The following is a 27,275-nucleotide window of genomic DNA, read 5'->3' on the forward strand; positions in this document are numbered from 1 at the left end:
GACACCTGCGTAAAGCTGAGCGCGGAGGCACAGAGGCAGGCCAGCAAGATATAGGCAGCAACATACTCAAAAGTCTGGTAGTGGCACCGGTGCCAGAATATGTTGGAGCAACACAAAGAGAAAACGTATGGGAAGAGAGCTGCATAAAATTTAGGTGTTAGGAGAAAGATTCAGCTCGAATAAAATTAGAAGTAGCAGACATTATTTTCCCTAATCACAGGTCAAAGACACTGGACAACTTACGGTGGCAGGTGCTGGTGAGCCGGGCGTCTCGTCCTCGTCAGACTTCTTCTCGTCGCCGGTCTCTTCTTCCTGCAGAAGGGACGGAGGGTTATAACCGCGGAAGGATGTTTCACTTTAGGAATTGACACAGAAATCTTATGATAAAAAAAGTGTAGTAGTTATTTCAGAAGCCATTTTCATGTATACGTAAAAAAAAATTCAATTAATGCGTAAACACTTATTTTTTTTCCCATAAACCAACGATTCCATTGATTTTCTCAGAGAAGATAAACATTTGGGAGTAAAACTGATTTAATTTACACCAATCAAAATAGTGGCAAAATTCATATTTTTGCATTTATATCTCTTTTCATGTGTGTGTGTGTGTGTGTGTGTGTGTGTGTGTGTGTGTGTGTGTGTGCGTGTGTGTGTGTGTGTGTGTGTGTGTGGAGAGAGAGAGAGAGAGAGAGAGAGAGAGAGAGATTTTTTTCCAGGAGTAGGCTGTCAACAGTGTGTGTATATAGCTATATAACCTGTCGTTAGACTATATCTTGCTACTAATATATGTTGCACAACACTGGCTATTTTAATATTGGATGCTAGACGATATAAAATAGCTTTGCATATAACAGAAGGCTATCTCGCTAAATAACCTAATAGTGATTGCCTACTCCTACGAAAAATAGTTAAGGCGAGTTTGTGAAGTAGAGAACAGCGTACATTTACCTCGCATTCACCACGTAGTGGGCAGAGTGGTGATGTTATATTAAGAAGAGCGTCCCCCGTGGATTAAAAAAAATGATGAAATTGAAAAAAATCAGATGTCTCCGTACACGCCTCGGCTAGCTTGTGGCAAAACATCTTGAAGAAATAAGCAAAAATGACAGGGCTTTGGTTTAATTCCCCCCCCCCCCCCGCCGTCGTCCGCTCGTCACTTTTGTCACTATAAAACACTTGTCTGCGCCATGACGGGTTGGTGCCGACTACCATCCAAGCCCCTCAGGAAAGCCTACCGACGCTATGGGCTGGCACGTAAAAAAAAAAAAAAAAGTAAATAAAAAAAGCTATATATATACACAGGTGCATATATCGTCATGTTTCAGCGTAGAAAATAGCCTACAAGAATATTCGCATGGCATCTCGAGGCAAACTAGCATTTGCGACGGCCTTGGAGGCAGCAGAGCTGACACATAGTACATCAGTCACCCCGAAGGAGCCAGAAATAAGGTTCGCACGTCGGCTCGTGACCAGGATTTCCAAGAAAAGGACGCCATCAAACACACGAAGTCCTTCAATACAAAGGAAAAACTGGAATTCAGTTAAGAATATCCACCGGGAAGGCATCTAGGTTTAAAGGGCGAACTCTTTAAGTCCCCGCAGACTTTAACTCTCCTTTTTAGAAAACGGGATTAGTTCCAGTTTTTTCTGCAATAACTTCGCCGCTATTTGACCGATTTTAATAAACAATACATCATTGGAAAGAGGAGCTGAAGCGCAAGCTTTTCATCATGAGTTTTCCTTTCAGATGAGGGACAATTGTCGGAAAAAAATATCGTTAAATACACCAACAATTTTTTTTTAAATTCTCATCATTTAACAAAAGCAAAATTGAAAAATTTTCCATGATGATTTTTTTGGATTCTACTTTAAGTTTCTTTGGTATTTTTTTTCAGCAGCGTAGGTCATTAGATGAGAGAGAAATTGAAAGTTGAGTTTTGTTAAAAAAATTACATTTTATTTTTTCTTGCTATTATGTATCGACTTATAGATCTGAAAGTAAGCGTATATTACTTCACCATAAGCATATATTTCATATGAATATAATCAGATTATACGCTGATAATAATTAAAGACATGGTGAACGCTCCCTTTGAAATAAGGAGCATAGGAGTTTCTTTCCTTGGTTCTGCTCTGAGGAGAGCTCCCCACCGCCACGACAGCCAGTTAGCAAATGTGTGTATGTTTTAGACAGGGAAAATCCAATAACAATTCGACAAATTTTTCTACCAAATGTTTCTCAATTGTTTCTAGTGTTATTTTTTTTTTTCCGTAGACGCAATTTTTGCCTGGGCCATTTTTGTATCGTGCATAGTAAATGAGATAATTTACATATCTTCATAAATTACTATAAATTTCAATAAAAATTCATGTTTATGATTTTCTTCTTATTAGACAAAAGCAGATTGATCAGATATCAGTGCACAGTTTTGTTTCAACACACCCCATTTTACATAAATTATGCAATTAGACGAACTTTCACTTTTCGGGTATCGAAACATGCAAAGATTAATACGGATGTTTTTTTTTAACTCATTCCCTTAAAATATGTATTCTGTGAGTTTTTCTGTATAAAGATCATTTGCAGGCATATGTTTTTATCTACTAATTTGCATGTACAAAGGTGTCTAGTTATGATCATATAGAGGTATACGGAGTGAAAATTGAAAAAATACTCTAGCATAAATATATATCATAATTTAGGCCTTATCATCAGAGTGGCTGTCTCCTCGGATGCTGTCTGGGAATTATTCTAACCACCAGAAAAGGGAGGAACACTTTACCCTAAGTCTTACTGATCGTGTATCATTAGATCTAGCTTCTTTTTACAGGGCTTAGAAGAGGTTCTCTGATATTAGACATCTAATGCAAACACGTCGAATGCCTGCCTACTTAATAGAAGGTTAAGTCGCTTTGCAGCATCCTTGTACTTGTCCTCAGGAATATTTCTTATATTCATCTCCTCGTGCAGTTTGCGAAATGCGCGATCCTCTGAGCATCCCTCAAGCCTATCATGTAAAGCGCCGTCCACACTATGGGTGGGCAGTCGCGGAATCAGGCGGACTGACGAGGGGGTTAGGGGGGTGATCGTCCACACTATAAGCGACAGGCGTGGCACGACTGGTGAGCAGACCGCAGCCAGTGTTACCTTTATTGGTACGAACGTACCATATTTGGTATTTTTGGTTGTACAAAGTACGACTTTCACTAGATCTGGTACTAAATAGAAATGGTATTTTTGTTCTATACACCGTGGAAATAAAATGAATAAGGCGTTACATTTATGTCCTGCCATCTACTCGTTAGTATTCAACACCTTCAGCAACCCAAGAGGAGATAGATTAAAATCTTTATAGGTATGTAGACTAGTATATAATGTTATATTTACTCAATCTGGTATGTTTTGTTCTCATTTGGTACTTTTTACTGGTGCAGTCTGGTACGCTAGACAACTGGGCGTCTCGCGCGGGATGCTCACCCACCAAATGCCTCTCGCTAGACTCTCGCTCCCGCTCCGCGTAACCCCGCCCACTTTACCATATATGGGAGTTGTGGGGAGCCACGCACGGAGTCACCAGCCTGGCCACGCATAGTGTGGACGTCTGCCATGTTCTAAGATATTATCAGAGGATCACCATTTTCTCACAGGTGATGTGTACCTTGAGTAGGAACATCATGTACAGTTTTGGTGAAGATTTGTTGAATAAAAAAAAAATTTGAATTTTTTTTCAAAAATTTCAAAATTTTGAAATTGAAAAAAAGCATATTTAGAGTTTAGATAGCTCAAAAATAAAAACACCACTGGAACGGGCATACAAAATAAGTGTATTCCTATAGATTGCTTTTCCATTTTTTTTTTTTTTTTTTTTTTTTTTTTTTGTTTCAAAGTTTAGAAAATTTATATAAAAATTTTGATGATGTTTATCCAGATTCTGATCACTAGCATTTATAGCTAATTTTTTTCTCTTTCTAACGCTATCTTTATGTTTGTGCTAGGTCCATAAATAACTTAGAAATATCAAATAAATGCGCGTGTGACCCTGTTTTGAGAAAACGAAGGAAAACTAAATTTATCGATCGCCCATCGATTCTGCTCTCCGATGACAATGTATTGGTAATGAATGTCAATGTAACTCTAACCCTGTGTAAAAAAATATCCTCTATTGCAAAAATTACGGACATAAAAGCACTGATTCATGTATGCATATTTTGGCGCGTAAAGCGCTCTGTATGGCAACAATACCAGATATTTAGAGGGCCGCCAGACCGCGCGAGGATTTAAATTTTAAAAAACTAACCTCGCCACGTGACACCCCATTGTATCCCTGGTATGATGAGCCCATAAAGTGAATTTCGAGGAATTAAAAATATTCATCAAAAATAACCCCCCAGACGCTCCCCTTAAGGCTTAGTGTCCTTGGGTGTTCTAATGTTACTGATGAAACATATGTACTATAGTAGTTTATTGACTTCCGAGCATCTCGACCAGAGACTTCTACTTTGTTTCTTATTTTCATCTATCCCAGGCAGTATATCTACTTCTGTGTCTTCTTTAAGAACTTACTCCTTTTGCTTTCTCTCTAAATGTGCCCTAAACTTCAACCTTTGTGTCGGATGAGCCTCAAACGTCTTTGTGTTTTGTTTCTGATTCTATCTTCTACACAAGATAATTCTTGGTATGGCTCAGTGATGGGATCCAGCCGGTTCGCACCGGTTCGCAAGAACCTGTTCCTGGAATTTCTTTAATCCCGAGAACCGGTTGTTACTGTTAGCTTAAATCAGGGGTTCTCAATTTTTCCCCCATGAACACTTTTTACTTATAACTTATTTTGGTAAACCCCTCATAGAGAGAACCTGTTCTTAAAAAAATTAATCCCACCACTGGTATGGCTCATTACCTTTTCTTCTAATGTACTAAAGTCAGGCATGTCAATGGTCTGCTTTTCTTTTCCACAAATGACTTGTGCAAAGGAAACATCGGCAGCATTCTCTAGAATAGGAAGCTAGAAACGGCTGAGCTGCCAGAACCAGACTAGCTAGTCATCTGCAAAAAGGACATATATGATAACTAACAGTAGCTGTAATAATACTGATAATTCTTTATAAATTCAGGAAAATTAATAATGTTTCCTGATTAAGCTAAGTATGTTAACTGCTGATTAGTGAAAGTAGATTATTTTGTGAAGTTAACAGTAACCATGACCTAATTAAAGATATGCATAATTTATTAGCAGATTTTGTGTTCAGAGAGCTTGTGTGGGGTTAGAATAATTCCCAGACAGCATCCAAAGAGGCAGCCATACTGAAGATAAGGGCTAAATATGATATATATCTATGTTAGAGTATTTTGTTTCAATTTTCACTCCGTACATCTCTACATGATCATGACTAGACGCCTTTGTACATGCAAATTAGTAGATAAAAACACATGCCTGCAAATGATATTTATACAGAACGACTCACAGAATACATATTTTAAGGGAATGAGTAAAAAAATAAAAACATCAGTATTAATCTTCGTATGTTTCGATACCCGAAAAGTGAAAGTTCGTCTAAGTGCGTAATTTATGCAAAATGGGTTGTGTTAAAACAAAACTGTGCACTAATATCTGATCAGTCTGATAAAATTAGACTATTTTAAGCTCTAATAAACATGAATTTTTACTGAAATTTATGGTAATTTATGCAGATATGCAAATTATATCATTTACTATGCACGATACAAAGATGGCCCAGGCAAAAATCGATTCTACGGAAAAATAATTACCCAAGAAACAGGAAATATTTATCGAATTGTTAAAGGATTTTCCTTGTCTATTTTATTGAGATAGCAGAATATGCGCACAACGATGTTCCCATTCATCCTGGGGCTCCCTTTTATCCTGCTACACCGGTGTAGCAGTAGGAAAGGGACCATCAGTAGGAAAATGACCCTCGTTGTGCCCATGCGGTGCTGTCTCAAGAACACACGCACGAACACACATACATGCTCACTTGCTCTCTCGTGGCGGTGGGTTTTCAATCCTCCTTAAGCCCCGTTCACACTCTGCCGACTCTGGGCCACGGCAACCCAGCGACTTTTGGATTTGACAAGTCGGCTCCCACACTCCAAGAATGGGGGGATTTTTTGGAGGGTCTCGGCAAGTATGATTGTCGACGGTCGTCACCTGCCTGGGACATTCGGCCAACTAGTTGCTAGCATGTCGGTGACATGCCTTAAGACAAGTCTCAACGGTCATTTTTTTAAATGGTGCCATGTCGACGACAACCACAACTCTGCCGACCGACTGGTCGTCGACTTTAGGCAAGATTGTCAGTGAAATGGTTGGCCGACCAGCTGACCAACAGTTGCTAAGGAGTTGACCGACGGTCTTCCCAACGGTCTTCTTGACTATCTTGGCGGCAGCCTTGTCAACGGTCGAGGAAGTCTACCCAGAATTTTAAAAGTATATTTTGGCCGCAGACATCTGCCCAGCGCTCTTCTTTTCATGGGTTCTGGGGTATATAGTTATGGGCCGCGACTTTCCGTTGAGTCATTCAACCTAAGAGAGAGGCAGCAGGAGTGCGTGCATGCTGTGATGGCTCCCAACTTTGTGCCATTAAAACGTAACCATGCCCAAAAGTTGTCGTTGTGCTTGCGATTGCAAAATGAAAATATAAGCTTCTGATGGACGCAGTGAAGGTAATCGAGGCCTGCCGAAGAATAAACAAGAAGAAAAGGCTGCAGGAACGCTAGTGGACTCACCCCTGGGTGCTTCGCAGAACTCAATATGTAGGGTTGCCACCTTGAGCTCAAAAAAGAAATAAAAAAGGAACGCAGCATCTCACCTCCAATACGGAACGAATCTATATTCTAAGGAATGGGTTGCAACTCTAAAATTTATCTAGCCTGCCATGACTGACAGCCGCTCCACACTGCTGGTGGAGGCAGGAGGAAGGGGGAGGGACCGTTACGTCGTGTGCTTTGCCCGTATTTTAGGACGACCCTTGACAAACACATAATTTTACGGACTGGTTTTGTGATTCACCGAAAAATGCGCTCATTACAGTTTAAAAATACTGAATTCTATTTGCTTGACCATTCAGGCAGCCAAATACGGAACAAATGGCGTTCCATATTGGTTGAAAACGGAATGCAACATTTCACTTTACAATACGGAACGATTCCGTTTTGTAAAGAACGGGCGGCAACCCTAACAGTATGGCGTTTTTGATAAATTAATGGCCAAAATTGAGCAAGAGGACTCCACATCCAGCGAGAAAAATTAATTGGCCGACACTGCCAAGTGGTTGGCGGACGGTTGCCGTCAAAAATATTTAGTCTTGGGACATGCTGCAAGCTAGTCGGCAGTCAGTTTCCCGCCAACATCACGACAACGTGTTAGCCAATATTTCTGAGCTGACAGTCGTCACGAACGTCCTTCATTAGCCGAAGACTGCCCTCACGACAGTCCCTCATAATTCTTAAGTAGTCAGTACGGACGACTGTGCCGACAGGAAACGGTCAATATTTAAAAAATGGCTCCGACAGTCTTCAAGACTGTCTCAGGACAAGCCAAGACTGTTGGGGACAGTCCTGACTACTGTCCCCGACCTCCCTCAGACATCAACCAGAAAATTATTAATGACCGTTGATCCAGACCGCTGCCGATTCTTGTCGTGGAAGTTTAGCATGGATTGCCATGGAATACTTTTTCGAGCTAACCCTCACGACCCCACGCTCTACTCCTGACGTCCGCTCAGCATCCGACTACTGTTTCTAGACTTCTTTCTGGACATGCCCGACCCTTTCACATCAACACCCAAGACCTCGTGTACCCTAGAGTTGTGGGTTGTCGTGGCACAGAGTCAGCACAGTGTGAACGGGACTTAAAACACATAGAGAAAAACACAGCAGAAGCTAAACAATGCAGAAACAGTCGTTTCATTTAACTTCGACTCTTTAAAAGAAAATTTATTCCCTGGCTACACTAATATATATATATATATATATATATATATATATATATATATATATATATATATATATATATATATATATATATATATATATATATATATATATATATATATATATATATATATATATATATATATATATATATATATATATATATATATATATATATATATATATATATATATATATATATATATATATATATATATATATATATATATATATATATATATATATATATATATATATACACACACACACAATATATATATATATATATATATATATATATATATATATATATATATATATATATATATATATATATATATATATATATATATATATATATATGCTCACCACCAGCTTTGGCTTTCATTCTCTTTCAATGATAAGCCTGGTGAACAAGCCAAGAACTTTGCTCTCCTCAATAATTATGAGCAGTTGGTTTAGCACCCTACACGTACCTATCCCCGACCGCCTAGGAGATATACCCAACACTCTAGGCCTCTTTCTCACCTCTTATCCTTCAGCTTTTTCTACCAAACTGTTCTCTCCGCGTACTTTCTCTACCCCTCATGCTAAAAAGTCTTGGTTCAACCACGTTTGCTCTCGTGCGATCAAAGATAAAAAGGCAGCTCAAAAAAGGTACCAGAGCCTTCGCACTCCAGCTAATCACGACCTTAACATTTCTGTCAGGATACGTGCCAAACCTATTCTTTGACTTACCAAAACTCTTTCATCTATAGTAAATGTCAACACCTTGCTTTTTTCTCATTTTTCCGGGGACTTCTGGCACCTAGCCAAAAATATCTCCTCTAATTTTACTTCTTCATCTCTCCCTCCTCTTTTTAATCCTGACTGAAGCACCACCGTCTCATCTGTCCCTAAGACTGAATTCTTCGCTCAATTCTGAACATATTCCTCCTACTAATCCCCCCTCTGACTCCACTATGCCTGTTATTAAGATTTAAAAAAAAAAGTTTTCTTTGTCCTCTCTGGCCTCAATCCTTAGAAGGTTTATGAGCTTGATGAAATGTCTCCTCATGTCCTTAAAAACTTTGCCTCCGTGCTGACACCCTGCCTACGTCAAACTCTTTCGCCTCTGCCTGTAAACATCTACCTTTCCTTCCTGCTGGAAGTACGCCTACACACAGCCTGTATCGATGAAGAGTGACCGTTCCAATCTCCCAAACTACCGTCCTATAGCTTTACTTTACTTTCTTTCTAAAGCTTTTGAATCAATCCTAAACCGAAAGATTCATAAGCATCTATCTACTACTGACCCTCTATCTGATCGCCAGTATGGGTTCCGCAAGGAGCGTTCTACTGTTGATCTTCTTGCTTTCTTAATTGACTCCTGATTATCCTCTCTTAGCCGTTACGGTGGAACTTTCACTGTTGCCCTAGACATTTCGAAAGCATTCGACAAAGTCAGGCACAAGTCTTTGTTTTCTTATCCTCCTACGGATTCTACCCCTCTCACTGTACCTTTATCTCAAGGTTCCTTTCCGGCGTTTTTATCTCTGCTGTGGAAGACAGTCACTCTTCATCCCCTAAACCTATCAACAGTGGTGTCCCGCAGGACTCTGTCCTATCTCCCACTCTCTTTCTATTATTCATTAATGATCTTTATAAAACAAACTGTCCTATCCACTCGTATGCTGATGACCCTACTCTGCATTATTCAACCTCTTTCAACAGCAGAGCCTCACAACAAAAATTACAAGACTCCAAACTAGAGGCTACATAACGCTTAACCCCAGACCTTGCTATCATTTCTGACTGGGGTGGAAGGAACCTAGTGTCCTTCAATGCCTAAAAATCTCAGTTTCTCCACCTATCAACTCGACACAACCTTCCAAACACCTATCCCCTATTCTTCGACAACACTCAGCTGTCACCTTCTTCTACATTAAACATCCTCGGGTTATCTTAACTCAAAATCTTAACTGGAAACTTCATATCAACTCTACTTAATCAGCTTCCTCGAGGTTAGGGGTTCTGTATAGTCTCCGCCCGTTCAACACCGCACAGATGCTGTCTATATACAAGGACCTTGTCTGCCCTTGTATGGAGTATAGATCTCACATGTGGGGGCTCCACACACACAGGTCTATTGGACAGAGTGGAGTCTAAGGCTATTCGTTGTCTTATCAACTTTCTTCCTTTTACTGACAGTCTCTTACCTCATAAATTCCGAGGCAGTGTTGCATCTCTTTCTATCTTCTACCGATATTTGCATGCTGACTGATCTTCTGAGCTTGCTAATTGTATGCCTCCCCCCGCCCCTCCCCCACCCCCCCTCCTGCGGCCCCGCTGCAATCGACTCCCTACTCTTGCAAACCTCTATACAGTCCAAATCCTTATTCAAGAGTCAACCAGTACCTTTATTCATTTTTTCCTTTCGCTGGTAAACTCTGAGACAGCCTTCCTTTGTCTGTATATCCTCCTGCCTATGTCTTGACCTCTTTCAATAGAGGTAAGTCAAGACACCTCTTCTCATGACATTGTGTTAGCCTTTTTGTTAGCTCTCTTATGGCATCTTATTCTGTTTGCATTTATTGGACCAGCTCCCAATGAGTTTTTTGTTGACTTTTTTGTGTGCCCTTGGGCTGTCTCCCTTGCTGCAAAAAATAAATAAATAAATATAAATAAATAAATAATTTATATATATATATATATATATATATATATATATATATATATATATATATATATATATATATTTTTTTTTTTTTTTTTATATATATACAACAAAAGAGGCAGCTCAAGGGCACAAAAAAAAGGAAACAATAATAAAAAAAAGCCCGCTACTCGCTGCTCCTAAAAAAGAATCATAAGAGGTGGCCGAAAGAGAGGTCAATTTCGCGAGGAGAGGTGTCCTGATACCCTTCTCTTGAAAGAGTTCAAGTCGTAGGCAGGAGGAAATACAGATGAAGGAAGATTGTTCCAGAGTTTACCAGCGTGAGGGATGAAAGAGTGAAGATGCTGGTTAACTCTTGCATAAGAGGTTTGGACAGTATAGGGATGAGCATGAGTAGAAAGTCGTGTGCAGCGGGGCCGCATTGAAGGACACAAGGTTCCTTCTGCCCCAATCGGAAATGATAGCAAGGTCTGAGGTTAAGCGTTCTGGAGTCGTGTACTTCCTGTTGAGAGGGTCTTCTACTGAAAGAAGTTGAATAATGCAGAGTGGAGTCGTCGGCGTATGAGTGGACAGGACAGTTTGTTATGGAAAGATCATTGATGAATAACAGGAAGGGAGTGGGTGATAGGCCAGAGCCCTGTGGAGCACCACTGTTGATAGGTTTAGGGGAAGAACAGTGACCGTCTACCACCGCAGAGATAGAACGGCAGGAAAGGAAACTGGAGATAAAGGAACAGAGAGAGGGATAGAATTCGAAAGAGGGCAGTTTAGAAAGCAAAGACTTGTGCCAGACTCTATCGAAGGCTTTCGATATGTCTAGCGCAACAGAGAAAGTTTCACCTAAACGGCTAAGAGAGGATGACCAAGAGTCAGTTAAGAGAGCAAAAAGATCGCCAGTAGAACGTCCCTTGCGGAACCCATACTGGCGATCAGATAGAAAGTTAGAAGTGGAAAGGTGCTTTTGAATCTTCCGGCTAAGGATTGATTCAAAAGCTTTAGATAGACAGGAAAGTAAAGCTATAGGGCGGTAGTTTGAGGGATTGGAACGGTCACCCTTCTTAGGCACAGGCTGTACAAAGGCTTACTTCCAGCAGGAAGGAAAGGTAGATGTTGATAGGCAGAGACGAAAGAGTTTGACCAGGCAGGGTGTCAGCACGGAAGCACAGTTTTTAAGGACAATAGGAGGCACTCCATCAGGTCCATAAGCCTTCTGAGAGTTGAGGCCAGAGAGGGCATAGAAAACATCATTTGGAAGAATCTTAATAACAGGCATAAAGGAGTCAGAGGGGGGATGAGTAGGAGGAAGATGCCCAGAATCGTCCAAGGTGGAGTTCTTACAGAAAGTTTGAGAGAAGAGTTCAGCCTTAGAGACAGATGAGACGGCAGTGCTGCCGTCAGGGTTAAGGAGAGGAGGGAAAGAGGAAGAAGTGAAATTGGAGGAGATATTTTTGGCTAGATGCCAGAAGTCACGGAAAGAATTAGAAGAAGCAAGGTGTTGACATTTTCTATTGATAAAAGAAGTTTTGGTAAGTCGAAGAATAGATTTGGCACGATTCCGGGCTGAAATATAAAGGTCATAGTTAGCGGGAGTTCGAAGGCTCTGGAACCTTTTGTGAGCTGCCTCTCTATCTTTAATAGCTTCCCAAAATATTCGGCACTCAGGTACCCATTCGCATCTCATACTATCTGTCCATCAGGGGTTCGGACAGTATTCGTCTTAGATATTTATTTGGAGCTCGAAACACAGGTATAAGGTCGTTTGCATTGAAACAGGCCTCGACATCCTCAGCGAAACCTTTGACAAACGTCTCCTTATCCTTCGTTGGAAGAGTTCTAGTCTTTCATGACAGGTTCTTGTACTAGTCCGAGTCACCAGCCAGGCGGGCAGAATGAATTTCCTCTATATTCTCCAGGGTCTCCCTCGACGCAACTCCACTCCTTAATTTTGGACGCTTACCTATGGACTCCTATGATGTTTTGAGTGTTTCATGTAGGTGTCCCACAACCTCTCAGGGTCCTTTAGAGCACCAAACATTCCAAACCGATTTGAGACTGCCACTGCATATTCTGAGCACACACCTGGTCGGAGTACTCCGGTCGGCCGCAAATAATTCAGCACTCCGGAAAATCCTACATATCTTAAGGATCCTTCTCTAACGAAGATTTGGTCAATACCCTTTGCCACATCGCAAACATTGCTACATCAAGTATAGCGGCGAGGCCCGCTCCTTTGGAATTAGGAACCTGTGATCCTCAGCCTTCTGGATTTTACAAAGTTTAGAAAGAGTGATCCGTTTACATTTCTGGTGCCAGAGCCGTGGGAACCAGCACATTTTCAGTAGTCAACTCTCTCTGTGCCAATAGCTGTATTGAGGTCGCTCAAGATAATAAGTGCGTCACGCGGAGGGGCACCGGTCGACTGTATAGCTGAGCTTGGCAAGACATTGCTTTCTTCTCAAGTTCACACATCTCGGTAGTTGCAAATAGTGCAATAAGAGAGATGAAGCCCAAGGTGTGCTTCAACCTCATCTGAATCATATGCTCGTCAACCAGAGTAACCCTAACAACAGAAAACCGCAGACATCAAAAAATAGCTACAGCTACAACCCTGTGACGAGCACCCTCGCTTTATTAGTATGAAAAAATAGTAGGTATAATCTTCACTACTGATCTCTCCATTTCCAGGTTTCCTTGTCTCAGAGAGCGTCATTACATCCACTCCCAAACTCATGTTTCAAGTTATCAGATAAGCTAGTTGATGATCCTCAAAGAGGCTCAGCATGTTCCAGGCACCCACAGAAGGAGCCCGCCGGAGGTTGACTCCAGGATTGGTTCGACGAGCTTGTCTCATCTGCACCGCCCTGGCATTCCCCAGAAAAACGGAGTGGGTGTGTTTGGTGGGGCACGAGTGTCTTCATTCCCAAACCAAATCTGTCAAAAGTACTGAATTACATATCGATTATTCTTAAAAATTCACTCCCCCACGCCCCCATCCAACAGGGAGCCCTACAAGTGGAGGTTTGTAGGTGGACTTAATAGTCCAACAGCCCCAGGGGTAGCAAGAGACTATACGAAGCCACCATCTGACACAGTGGCGGCCGCTTGGCTCGTGGCCACACAGACTAGCCGATTGACCTCTCCGAGCCACAAGAGACCGCCCATCTTGGCCGAAATAAGGGACCAAAGAGGCCTGTTACTAGCTGCAGCACATGACTACGACATCGCTTAACCTCCAGACTCCCATCTTCCAGTCTTATAGGGACGCCACACATGGCAAACATGTAGGAGGATTACGGTTATGGGCTTACCATCCCCTCCTCATGGTTTGGTACATTCACTGAAGAGAATTATTCGGAAAGAGGGAAAGAAGGAAACAGCTCGAAGTGGTTGTTGCCTTACTCATCCAGATAGGCTGGCCCCTACCTACTCCAGATAGGCTTGCCCCTACCTAAAAAAAAAAAAAAAAATAGAATAAAATACTTACCGATGCTGTAGCAAGTGTACACTCGTATACCATGAGGTTCTAAAGAGACATAGCTACGGCCATGAAAATACTTTAACCATATAAAATTTCCTTACATCTTACGAATCATTCCTTATACTAAATATGTGAGGCCAACATGTATAGATAGGTAAAAAAAATTGATAGATATAGACAGATAGCTAGATAGAAAGATAGATATATAGAGAGATAGAGGATAGATAGATAAACAGATGGACATATAGAGAGAGAGAGAGAGAGAGAGAGAGAGAGAGAGAGAGAGAGAGAGAGAGAGAGAGAGAGAGAGAGAGAGAGAGAGAGAGAGAGAGAGAGAGAGAGATAGATAGATATAGATAGATAGATAGATAGATAGATAGATATAGATATAGATATATATAAATATAGATATACGAACCTAGCAGTAATATCTTACTAAATACCATGAAGTGTCGAAAAGGTTTTCTTCACTTCTGAATATATACATTAAGAAAATGGAACGTATAATGCAGTGCAAAACTTATGCTAGGTGGAAAAAAATTCACATCTTGCATTGTGTTCTTAGGACTGGAGTGAGGGTTTTGTGTGCTTCAGGGGCTGTGAAAACGTGTTTGTCATGCAGTGACGAGATTATAGGCTTTAGTGCAAGTATCAAGTGATTGTGAGGATAAATATTGGTGAATAAATATAAATATGGCCAAGGGTTGTTTCAGAGAGAAGACCTATAATGGGCAAGGTCTATAAATAATATCATATCTAATACCTCAATAAACAATGTGATCGGTTGGTTTTCATTGTACTTTAGGAAGGTTATCTTTTGTTTATTTCTTACCATCATCAGATATTGCGTACGTTTGCCATCGTTAGTGGCTAAGTTCAGTGATATAAAAATAAATGAATAAATAAATAAATAGATAAATAAATAAATATATAAATATATATATATATATATATATATATATATATATATATATATATATATATATATAAATAAATATATATATATATATATATATATATATATATATATATATATATATATATATATATATATATATATATATATATATATATATATATATATATATATATATATATATATATATATATATATGATAAATAAATAAATATACATATATATATATATATATAGTCAAACCTCGGTTTACGAGTGCCTTAGTTTACGAGGGTTTTGATTTACGAGCAAAATAAAATTTTAAAATGCCTTGGTTTACGAGCGATGACTTGGTGTACGAGCATCCTGTTTGTACAAGTCGAAGACGTGAGCGTGGGTTCCCGTTGTTCGCCGTAACACGAGAGCGCTCAGAGCGGAAAACAATGGGAATAGGGTGTCAAGCTGGTATCACACTTGGCCTTCTTCCTCCAACCGAGTTGGCGGTAGGCGCAACAGGCAACTACACCTTTAAGCCGTTATCTGGCGATCAAGAATTACCCCAAAGCGAGCAAGAATTACACAAATCTTGCGAAATCCTTGCGTTTCTTGTTCTGGTGCGTCAGATTTTCAAGAAGTCCCTCCAATTCTTGGCAAGAATCGGGAGTGTGGCGCAAGCCGCGGCGGAGCTGGCGACATAGGTAAACACACCGCACCGCACCTCCTTAGGCCTATGGCGATGACCATTTCTTGAGCTTCTTATAGGTAACCTTGCTTGGTGGGGGTAGATATAGAGTTCACGAGATTACTGTTGTGTTTCTGCTGTATCACAGATCATTTGAAAGCATCATTGTAGGATAAATAGGAACTTTCCGGTATGAAAACATCATCGCCATCATTAGAAAGAAGAAAGTGAAACGATGCCATTGGTTAATATTTTTTAGAGAAAAAGAACGTTTTAAGAAATTTCGTCGCATGCAGTGACGCTAAGTAGCAAGGAAAATGATCCTAATGAACTGCAGATCTCGTAATTGTGACTAATTGACGCGTATTGTCCTTGATGAATGACAAAATGAGAAATTGTGTTGGTTCATCCAGTCAAATGGACAAGAAAGAGCGCTCTGTCGGATCACGGGAGGGAGATGGAAAACAGTCTCAAGAAAGGGGGGTAATTCTTGATCACCAGATGACGTGCGTCACACACGACCAAGATTGGTTGCCTATATCCACAACGTAAACAAACCAGTCGCCCTGTATTCACATCTCCTTCTTTTGACCTGTAACGCTTTGTATCGCTTCTTAGGTGCTTCTCCTCTCGGTCCTCTCTTCATGGCGCCGTTTGCAAAACTAAGGGCTGTTGTGGCTTGTGCTGCTCTCACTCAAATCATGAATTTGTTGCTACAGTTAATTGGAAGGAAGAAGCCGTTGTGGGTACGATCATGGCTTAAGAGATGGGAGGACAGGAGTGTTCACCCAAACCAACAACTCTCTCCCGGTTGGCCGTACCGGCAAATGCGGTTGCTCCTTGCTCCAACGGCTCTAGGAAACCCCCCAGTGTGACACCGCCTTAAGCCCCGTTCACACTGTGCCGACTCTGGACCACGACTACCCACGACTCTAAGGTACACGAGGTCGCATGTCTTGAAAGAGGTCTTGAGACTGTTGCCGAATGCTGCGCCGACGTCGTGACGGGAGTCTGGAGTCGTGAGGGTTAGCACGACATGCTGGCAACTAGTTGGCCGAATGTCCCAGACAGTCGGCAAGACACCAAGACGCCAATAAAACCTAACCCCCTCCCCCCTTCTTGGAGCGTGGGAACCAACTCGTCAAATGGAAAGGTCGCTGGGTTGTCGTGGCCCAGAGTCGGCACAGTGTGAACGGGGCATTAGTCCGCTTTGCACACTCGCAGAGGTAGCACAGCACGTTCGTGACCGTGTACATTTGTGCTCTAGTGTGCGATATTTGTGTTTTCAGCACTATATTATTTATATACGTATTATGTTATATTATTATACTATATTATTTAAATATTACGTTTCATTGCTAGTTGTTTGTAAAATAACTTTCATTCTCTATAAAATAACATGTAAAATGATTTTTATGTTAATATATTTGTGGATATGGGACGCATTAATGGGATTCCCTTTAATTTCAATGGGGAAATTCGTTTTGGTTTACAAGTGTTTTGATTTGCGATCGGAATTCCGGAACTAATTAAACTCGTAAACCGAGGTATGACTGTATATAATATATATATATATATATATATATATATATATATATATATATATATATATATATATATATATATATATATATATATATATATATATATATATATATATATATATATATATATATATATAACTTTTGAACAGCAACTTTCATAATCAAAATATCACTATTTAATAGCTTGAAACTTTGTGCAGTTAATGAAATTTCCTACAAGCTATAAGTGTGGGGTAAAAAAAAATAGGTAAAATATATATATATGTGTGTGTGTGTGTGTGTGTGTGTGTGTGTGTGTGTGTGTGTGTGTGTGTGTGTGTGTGTGCAATAGTGGTAATTTACCTCCGTTGTACAGTGCTAGCTACTAGTTCCTTTCGTAAAATGATAATTTCTAAGAAAAATAAAAGTCCTTTACAAAACCACTGTTTGGTGATATTAGCTATGAACGTTTAATTTCCCTGAAAAAAACAATTGAAAGTGAATGGCAATGAGGAGTGTGCTAAACAATAATTCATGTGAAATTCCTAAGCTACACACACACACAAACAAACAAACAAACAAACAAACAAACAAATAAATACACACACACACACACACACACACACACACACACACACACACACACACACACAAACAAACAAACAAACAAACAAATACACACACACACACACACACACACACACACACACACACACACACACACACACACACACACACACACACGAGCATACATACACACACACATAAACGAACAAACAAACAAGCAATCAAACAAATAAACACACACACACACACACACACACACACACACACACACACACACACACACACACACACACACCGCTCCGGTAACTCAGTGGTAAAGCTCTGCGCTGCCAGGCTTCATGGTCTGGCAGGCGGAGGTTTGAGCCCTGCTCAGGTCGGGATTTTTCCACTGACAGAGGAGCGGTTACTGTCTCCTATTGAGTAAGGGGAATGTGTGAAGGTCCCCGCAATACAAAGAGATTGACTAGAATGGGCTTGCTCGGGTCGGGAGGGTACTTGATGGCGATGGCGCCCTCAGCTCGTGATCATGCCGTGGATGAATTATTCAAACACACACACACACACACACACACACACACACACACACACACACACACACACACACACACACGTAGACATAAACACACACATATCCAAATAGCCATACACAAGAAAACAACCAGTAGCCCATAATAATGCAGTGAATAGCAACCAACCCGACAGGTTGAGGACTGCAATTTGTTCAGGCCGAAAGGTTTTCCGCTGACAGGGAGTGGACACTGCCCATTCTTGAGCAAGGGGGGTGGGAAGCAGTTTGAGGTTTCAGCTGTGCCCATAGACAGGGCTAACAAGCACCAAAGTTCATCACGGGTGTGTATAGGCAATTACAATTATATCACCTTGTCATGAATTCATTATTCAAGAAATAGCCCGTGGATAGTGTAGGAAAAATACCGCGGAAGTCCCCGCCATTTTGATTTAGAGAGCGGGAAATAAGTCCCTAGAAGGCGGGAAACCAGGCAGGCGGGAGCAGCGAGCTTATTCAAATCATATTCGTTATTGCTGCCAGAGCTGAACTATGTGTGGGATGCATGACCCACTATTACCTAGTGCATGGTGTTAGGTTATTAATAAATAATAACACATAGCCGTTAGGGCGTTTAGTTTAAGTGTTAAACAGAAAGAGAGATGTCAGTTGTGGCGAGTGCTGGCATCTTGCCCGTGGCCGGGGCGGCCGAGTGACCGCGGGTCGGCGGCCGCTCCTTCCAACTTCCGCCGAGTGACCCAGCCACCAGGACGTCCGTCTCCACCACCTCCCGCGCCACGTGTTCATCGTGGTGGTTTTCCTGCCCTGATAGTATCCACAAGCTAGGTGTTGTGTACTGCAGGCGAGGGAAGCCCGTGGGAGGTACGAGAGGCGTGTTGCTGTGTGGAGCACCTTGGAAGGTACGAGAAGAGGACTGAAGGTGGACCAACGTGCGCGAACGGACCACGTGGTAGATCAAGGTGTGGCTTCTGCTTCGTCCATCACCAGCTAAGTACACTTATTGCTTAGGATAGTGTAATCCAGTTAGCTAGGTTGCTGTGTGCCTGGAATTAATTAATTATTCCTTATTTTCCAGCGAGTTTTCTTTGTTGCTTTAAATAAACTTAAGAGCAGGTTCATCTGGTCTTTGCTTATCCTATGGTAGTGTGACTGGTCAATAATAAAAATCGAGAAAGGGGCTGTGAGTCTGAGAACTCAATTTTCAGATACTTTATTTTATATTTTTTATTGCTGAGAATTTTACGAGGTCTCAAGAAGTCCAGACTTTCCAAGAACCCCACACACCTGATGAGAGCACAAAAACAGCAGGGCTCCGTGGTGAAATGATTGAAACGCTCATCTGAGAGCCAAAAGGTTATGTGTTAGATTCCTGCGTGGAGTGAAGACGAATGGGCAGTCTCCTTAGCCGTGTCCTTTACCCACCCAGCAATGAGGTCTGATGTCAGTCAGGGGCATATCTCACCCCCCGGGTGTGTCGGTGTGATGTGAGGTTCCAGCCGTACCCAAAGATCCGTCACCTGTGCCCCAAGCTTAATCGAGGAGGGTGCTGGCTGGCGATCGCGAGTCTAGCGCGTGATCAGATCATGGTAAATGACACCCACACACACACATACACACACACACATGGAGGTGGACTTAATAGTCCAACAGCCCAAGGGGTAGCAAGAGAGAGGATACGCAGCACACACAGACACACACACACACACACACACACATACATACATACATACATACATACATAGATATAGATAGATAGATATACATACATCGACAGATATAGATAGGTGGATAGATATAGATAGATAGATAGACAGACAGATAAATAGATAGATAGAGAGTAAGATAGATAGATACATAGATAGAGATAGCTAACTAGCAATAAAGAGAGAGAGAGAGAGAGAGATTTACAAAGAAATTCAGACCACACAGACCCTATAGTCCAGATTATGTGGTCTCTCCTTACCTAAGTGATTCTACATTAGTCACATAGCTCCAAAACTTTACATTTCTACTTTAGTAAATATTTAGTTGAAGAAAGTGTCGGTCAGGCTTATTTTTAAAGGAGTCAGTCGTGTTGCACTGGACCACTGAAGGTGGGCTTTTTTTTTTTTTTTTATTCTCCGCACTACAACGTTGGTGAAGAAAAAAATGATGCAGTCTGAAGTTACTTGTTTACATTTAAGTTTTGTGCCATTATTTCTCGTTCGCAAAGTGTCATCGATCATAAACAATTTTGATTTGTCCACATTCGTGATGCCATTAAGTATTTTAAAACATTCGATCAGTTTTCATCGGAGGCGGCGCTTCTCAAGAGAGAACATGTTAAGGGTGGAAAGCCTTTTGTCGTAGGGCTTCTTCCGCAAGGAAGGGCTCATTTTTATTGTCCGACGCTGAACACCTTCTAATTTAGCAATATCCTTTGCATGGTGGGGAGACAAAAACTGTACCGCGTATTCCAAGTGGGGTCTGACTAAACTATTGTAAAGCGGAAGTATCACTTCTTTATTCTTGAATAAAAAGTTTCTTTTAATGAAGCCCAGCATTCTGTTCGCTTTATTTGTTGGGTCGATGCATTGCTGTGAGAATTTGAGGTTTAACGCGATTTTGACACCCAGGTCCTTGATGCACTGAACGCTTTTGAGTTTAACGCCACGCATTTCGTAATCGAACCTCTTATTTCTTGTTACAACTTGAAGAACAGCTCACAATTTTCTCTTTAATTATGCTCTCGAGTAGCTTACCTACAACTGAAGATAGACTAATGGGCCTGTAATTACCTGGTATTTTTTTTATCTCCTTTCTTAAAAATCGGTGCTACGTTAGTCCTTTTAAAATCCGAAGGGACGATGCCTTGTCGCAAAGAGAGAGAGAGAGAGAGAGAGAGAGAGAGAGAGAGAGAGAGAGAGAGAAATTGGATGAACTGTTAAACAGATAGGTAGATAGGTACACACATAGCATAAAAAACATCATTCAAACATATAGACCGACATATAATACACACACACACACACACACACAAACACACACACACACATGAAGAGGCGGTGGCTGAGAGATCAGTGTGCCGGTGTGGTGTCCCGGAGGGCCCGGGTTCAAGTCCCACCCGACGCTACAAGCTGACAATTTTCAGTCATCGCCGAATAACCGTCCTGCTGATGACTACTTATCAACTCGAACTCTTGCGAAACTTTCTAGATGATATAGATCAGCTCTGGTGGACAACATAAGCCAAAGAAAAACGGCGCCACCATAAAACCACTTGTCTGCGCCATTAATGGGCTGGGACCGACCACCAGACCATCACGAAAGACTAAAGGCTCTATAGTCCAAACATAAAAAATACAACAACACACACACACACACACACACACACACACACACACACACACACACACATCTTAATTAACATACCGTACACAAGCAAACAGTCTCCAGACCATGTACATAGACGGCCTGACATCCAGATAAACTCATTGACAAACTCATAGACAAAGAGAATGACAAACATAAAACACAAAAACATAAAAGAATCATACATTACGCACCTCATCTTGGCTTCCCTCAGCGGGTGCAGAATCTTCTTTCACAACTGAATCTCCCTCTGTTGAATCATCAGCCCCAACTGCAGGTGAAGCAGAGGTGTCCTCTTCAGGATCCTCTGCTGCACCTGCAGCCCCATCTTCAGTACCTTCTGCTGTCTCTTCAACCGCATCTTCAGTTGCTTCTGCTGTCTCTTCAACCGCATCTTCAGCAGCTTCTGCTGTCTCTTCAACCGCATCTTCAGTTGCCTCTGCTGTCTCTTCAACCGCATCTTCAGTTGCCTCTGCTGTCTCTTCAACCGCATCTTCAGTTGCCTCTGCTGTCTCTTCAACCGCATCTTCAGTTGCCTCTGCTGTCTCTTCAACCGCATCTTCAGTTGCCTCTGCTGTCTCTTCAACCGCATCTTCAGTTGCCTCTGCTGTCTCTTCAACCGCATCTTCAGTTGCCTCTGCTGTCTCTTCAACCGCATCTTCAGTAGCTTCTGCTGTCTCTTCAACCGCATCTTCAGTTGCCTCTGCTGTCTCTTCAACCGCATCTTCAGTTGCCTCTGCTGTCTCTTCAACCGCATCTTCAGTTGCCTCTGCTGTCTCTTCAACTGCATCTTCAGCTGCCTCTGCTGTCTCTTCAACCGCATCTTCAGTTGCCTCTGCTGTCTCTTCAACCGCATCTTCAGTTGTCTCTGCTGTCTCTTCAACCGCATCTTCAGTTGCCTCTGCTGTCTCTTCAACCGCATCTTCAGTTGCCTCTGCTGTCTCTTCAACTGCATCTTCAGTTGCCTCTGCTGTCTCTTCAACCGCATCTTCAGTTGCCTCTGCTGTCTCTTCAACCGCATCTTCAGTTGCCTCTGCTGTCTCTTCAACCGCATCTTCAGTTGCCTCTGCTGTCTCTTCAACCGCATCTTCAGTTGCCTCTGCTGTCTCTTCAACCGCATCTTCAGTTGCCTCTGCTGTCTCTTCAACCGCATCTTCAGTTGCCTCTGCTGTCTCTTCAACCGCATCTTCAGTTGCTTCTGCTGTCTCTTCAACCGCATCTTCAGTTGCCGCTGCTGTCTCTTCAACCGCATCTTCAGTTGCTTCAGCTGTCTCTTCAACCGCATCTTCAGTTGCCTCAGCTGTCTCTTCAGCCGCATCTTCAGTAGCCTCTGCTGTCTCTTCAACCGCATCTTCAGTTGCCTCTGCTGTCTCTTCAACCGCATCTTCAGTTGCTTCTGCTGTCTCTTCAACCGCATCTTCAGTTGCCTCTGCTGTCTCTTCAACCGCATCTTCAGTTGCCTCTGCTGTCTCTTCAACCGCATCTTCAGTAGCCTCTGCTGTCTCTTCAACCGCTTCTTCAGTTGCCTCTGCTGTCTCTTCAACCGCATCTTCAGTTGCCTCTGCTGTCTCTTCAACCGCATCTTCAGTTGCCTCTGCTGTCTCTTCAACCGCATCTTCAGTTGCCTCTGCTGCCTCTTCAACCGCATCTTCAGTTGCCTCTGCTGTCTCTTCAACCGCATCTTCAGTTGCCTCTGCTGTCTCTTCAACCGCATCTACAGTTGCCTCTGCTGTCTCTTCAACCCCATCTTCAGTAGCCTCTGCTGTCTCTTCAACTGCATCTTCAGTTGCCTCTGCTGTCTCTTCAACCGCATCTTCAGTTGCCTCTGCTGTCTCTTCAACCGCATCTTCAGTAGCGTCTGCTGTCTCTTCAACCGCATCTTCAGTTGCCTCTGCTGTCTCTTCAACCGCATCTTCAGTTGCCTCTGCTGTCTCTTCAACTGCATCTTCAGCTGCCTCTGCTGTCTCTTCAACCGCATCTTCAGTAGCCTCTGCTGTCTCTTCAACCGCATCTTCAGTAGCGTCTGCTGTCTCTTCAACCGCATCTTCAGTAGCGTCTGCTGTCACTTCAACCGCATCTTCAGTAGCATCTGCTGTCTCTTCAGCCGCATCTTCAGTTGCCTCTGCTGTCTCTTCAACCGCATCTTGAGTTGCCTCTGCTGTCTCTTCAACCGCATCTTCAGTAGCGTCTGCAGTCTCTTCAACCGCATCTTCAGTAGCGTCTGCTGTCTCTTCAACCGCATCTTCAGTTGCCTCTGCTGTATCTTCAACCGCATCTTCAGTTGCCTCTGCTGTCTCTTCAACCGCATCTTCAGTTGCCTCTGCTGTATCTTCAACCGCATCTTCAGTTGCCTCTGCTGTCTCTTCAACCGCATCTTCAGTTGCCTCTGCTGTATCTTCAACCGCATCTTCAGTTGCCTCTGCTATATCTTCAACCGCATCTTCAGTTGCATCTGCTGTCTCTTCAACCGCATCTTCAGTTGCCTCTGCTGTCTCTTCAACCGCATCTTCAGTTGCCTCTGCTGTCTCTTCAACCGCATCTTCAGTTGCTTCTGCTGTATCTTCAACCGCATCTTCAGTTGCCTCTACTGTCTCTTCAACCGCATCTTCAGTTGCCTCTGCTGTCTCTTCAACCGCATCTTCAGTTGCTTCTGCTGTCTCTTCAACCGCATCTTCAGTTGCCTCTGCTGTCTCTTCAACCGCATCTTCAGTTGCCTCTGCTGTCTCTTCAACCGCATCTTCAGTTGCCTCTGCTGTCTCTTCAACCGCATCTTCAGTTGCCTCTGCTGTCTCTTCGACCGCATCTTCAGTAGCTTCTGCTGTCTCCTCAACCGCATCTTCAGTTGCTTCTGCTGTCTCTTCAACCGCATCTTCAGTTGCCTCTGCTGTCTCTTCAACCGCATCTTCAGTTGCCTCTGCTGTCTCTTCAACCGCATCTTCAGTTGTTTCTCCTGTATCTTCAACCGCATCTTCAGTTGCCTCTGCTGTCTCTTCAACCGCATCTTCAAGTGCCTCTGCTGTCTCTTCAACCGCATCTTCAGTTGCCTCTGCTGTCTCTTCAACCGCATCTTCAGTTGCCTCTGCTGTATCTTCAACCGCATCTTCAGTTGCCTCTGCTGTCTCTTCAACCGCATCTTCAGTTGCTTCTGCTGTCTCTTCAACCGCATCTTCAGTTGCCTCTACTGTCTCTTCAACCGCATCTTCAGTTGCCTCTGCTGTCTCTTCAACCGCATCTTCAGTTGCTTCTGCTGTCTCTTCAACCGCATCTTCAGTTGCCTCTGCTGTCTCTTCAACCGCATCTTCAGTTGCCTCTGCTGTCTCTTCAACCGCATCTTCAGTTGCCTCTGCTGTCTCTTCAACCGCATCTTCAGTTGCCTCTGCTGTCTCTTCGACCGCATCTTCAGTAGCTTCTGCTGTCTCTTCAACCGCATCTTCAGTTGCTTCTGCTGTCTCTTCAACCGCATCTTCAGTTGCCTCTGCTGTCTCTTCAACCGCATCTTCAGTTGCCTCTGCTGTCTCTTCAACCGCATCTTCAGTTGTTTCTCCTGTATCTTCAACCGCATCTTCAGTTGCCTCTGCTGTCTCTTCAACCGCATCTTCAAGTGCCTCTGCTGTCTCTTCAACCGCATCTTCAGTTGCCTCTGCTGTATCTTCAACCGCATCTTCAGTTGCCTCTGCTGTATCTTCAACCGCATCTTCAGTTGCTTCTGCTGTCTCTTCAATCGCATCTTCAGTTGCCTCTGCTGTATCTTCAACCGCATCTTCAGTTGCCTCTGCTGTCTCTTCAACCGCATCTTCAGTTGCTTCTGCTGTCTCTTCAACCGCATCTTCAGTTGCCTCTACTGTCTCTTCAACCGCATCTTCAGTTGCTTCTGCTGTCTCTTCAACCGCATCTTCAGTTGCCTCTGCTGTCTCTTCAACCGCATCTTCAGTTGTTTCTCCTGTATCTTCAACCGCATCTTCAGTTGCCTCTGCTGTCTCTTCAACCGCATCTTCAGTTGCCTCTGCTGTCTCTTCAACCGCATCTTCAGTTGCCTCTGCTGTCTCTTCAACCGCATCTTCAGTTGCTTCTGCTGTCTCTTCAACCGCATCTTCAGTTGCCTCTACTGTCTCTTCAACCGCATCTTCAGTTGCTTCTGCTGTATCTTCAACCGCATCTTCAGTTGCCTCTGCCGTATCTTCAACCGCATCTTCAGTTGTCTCTGCTGTCTCTTCAACCGCATCTTCAGTTGCCTCTGCTGTCTCTTCAACCGCATCTTCAGTTGCCTCTGCTGTCTCTTCAACCGCATCTTCAGTTGCCTCTGCTGTCTCTTCAACCGCATCTTCAGTTGCCTCTGCTGTCTCTTCAACCGCATCTTCAGTTGCCTCTGCTGTCTCTTCAACCGCATCTTCAGTTGCTTCTGCCGTATCTTCAACCGCATCTTCAGTTGCCTCTGCCGTATCTTCAACCGCATCTTCAGTTGCTTCTGCTGTCTCTTCAACCGCATCTTCAGTTGCCTCTGCTGTCTCTTCAACCGCATCTTCAGTTGCCTCTGCTGTCTCTTCAACCGCATCTTCAGTTGCCTCTGCTGTCTCTTCAACCGCATCTTCAGTTGCCTCTGCTGTCTCTTCAACCGCATCTTCAGTTGCCTCTGCTGTCTCTTCAACCGCATCTTCAGTTTCCTCTGCTGTCTCTTCAACCGCATCTTCAGTTGCCTCTGCTGTCTCTTCAACCGCATCTTCAGTTGCCTCTGCTGTCTCTTCAATCGCATCTTCAGTTGCCTCTGCTGTCTCTTCAACCGCATCTTCAGTTGCCTCTGCTGTCTCTTCAACCGCATCTTCAGTTGTCTCTGCTGTCTCTTCAACCGCATCTTCAGTTGCCTCTGCTGTCTCTTCAACCGCATCTTCAGTTGCCTCTGCTGTCTCTTCAACCGCATCTTCAGTTGCCTCTGCTGTCTCTTCAACCGCATCTTCAGTAGCCTCTGCTGTCTCTTCAACTGCGTCTTCAGTTTCCTCTGCCGTCTCTTCAACCGCATCTTCAGTTGCCTCCGCTGTATCTTCAACCGCATCTTCAGTTTCCTCTGCTGTCTCTTCAACCGCATCTTCAGTTGCCTCCGCTGTATCTTCAACCGCATCTTCAGTTTCCTCTGCTGTATCTGCAGCCCCATCTTCAGTTGCCTCTGCTGTATCTGAGGCAAAATCTTCATCTTTTTCTCCATCACCTGCAGCTACATTTTCAGCAACATTTTCAGCTAGTGCAGCCATGTCCTGTGCTTTACTACCGATAGCATTGGAAGCGTTCTCTGCTATTTGAGTAGAGACAAAACCTGCTGCAATAGCGGTTCCCCCAGCTATGGCTGCTCCACCAATAATTGCTCCTTTTACCTTTGAATTTTTGGATTCTGTCCTTTTGCCCTTCCTGACTTTACCTAATGATTCCTTTTGTGATTGGTTGATTTCTTCGCCTTTATTCAACTTCCCATCTGACTTGTTCTTTTTGGCAGCAGCACCCGGGAGGTGGCGACGGTCAAGTGACACGGATTTCCTTATCTTGTCTCGAGTTTCAGAGGGTTGGGAGCGTCGAGGCAGCCGGATGTCACGTTCCAGGGAGACCGCTCGCATTAGATTTTCGGGTTGTCCACCATCCTTCCTGTCAAGTCCACCTGCA

The 27,275-nt window shown here is 42.9% G+C and overlaps 1 protein-coding gene across 1 annotated transcript; it reads right to left on the reverse strand.

Moving 5' to 3' along the window:
• LOC126981363 (uncharacterized) lies at positions 1 to 27,275 on the reverse strand. Its single transcript, XM_050832385.1, has 2 exons — positions 21,824 to 27,275; positions 1 to 312 (listed from the first exon to the last, which is right to left on the reverse strand). The coding sequence occupies exons 1-2, from the start codon at positions 27,227 to 27,229 to the stop codon at positions 211 to 213; spliced, it is 5,508 nt and encodes a 1,835-aa protein (XP_050688342.1). The 5' UTR covers positions 27,230 to 27,275; the 3' UTR covers positions 1 to 210.

The sequence above is a fragment of the Eriocheir sinensis genome, chromosome 47 (genome assembly GCF_024679095.1).
Source record: "Eriocheir sinensis breed Jianghai 21 chromosome 47, ASM2467909v1, whole genome shotgun sequence".
NCBI lineage: Eukaryota > Metazoa > Arthropoda > Malacostraca > Decapoda > Varunidae > Eriocheir > Eriocheir sinensis.

Coding starts and splice junctions, on each gene's coding strand:
- LOC126981363 (XM_050832385.1), bottom strand. CDS start 27,229: ATGCGAGCGGTCTCCCTGGAACGTGACATCCGGCTGCCTCGACGCTCC. Junction 313..21,823: donor CTGAGGGAAGCCAAGATGAG/GTGCGTAATGTA, acceptor TCCCTTCTGCAG/GAAGAAGAGACCGGCGACGA.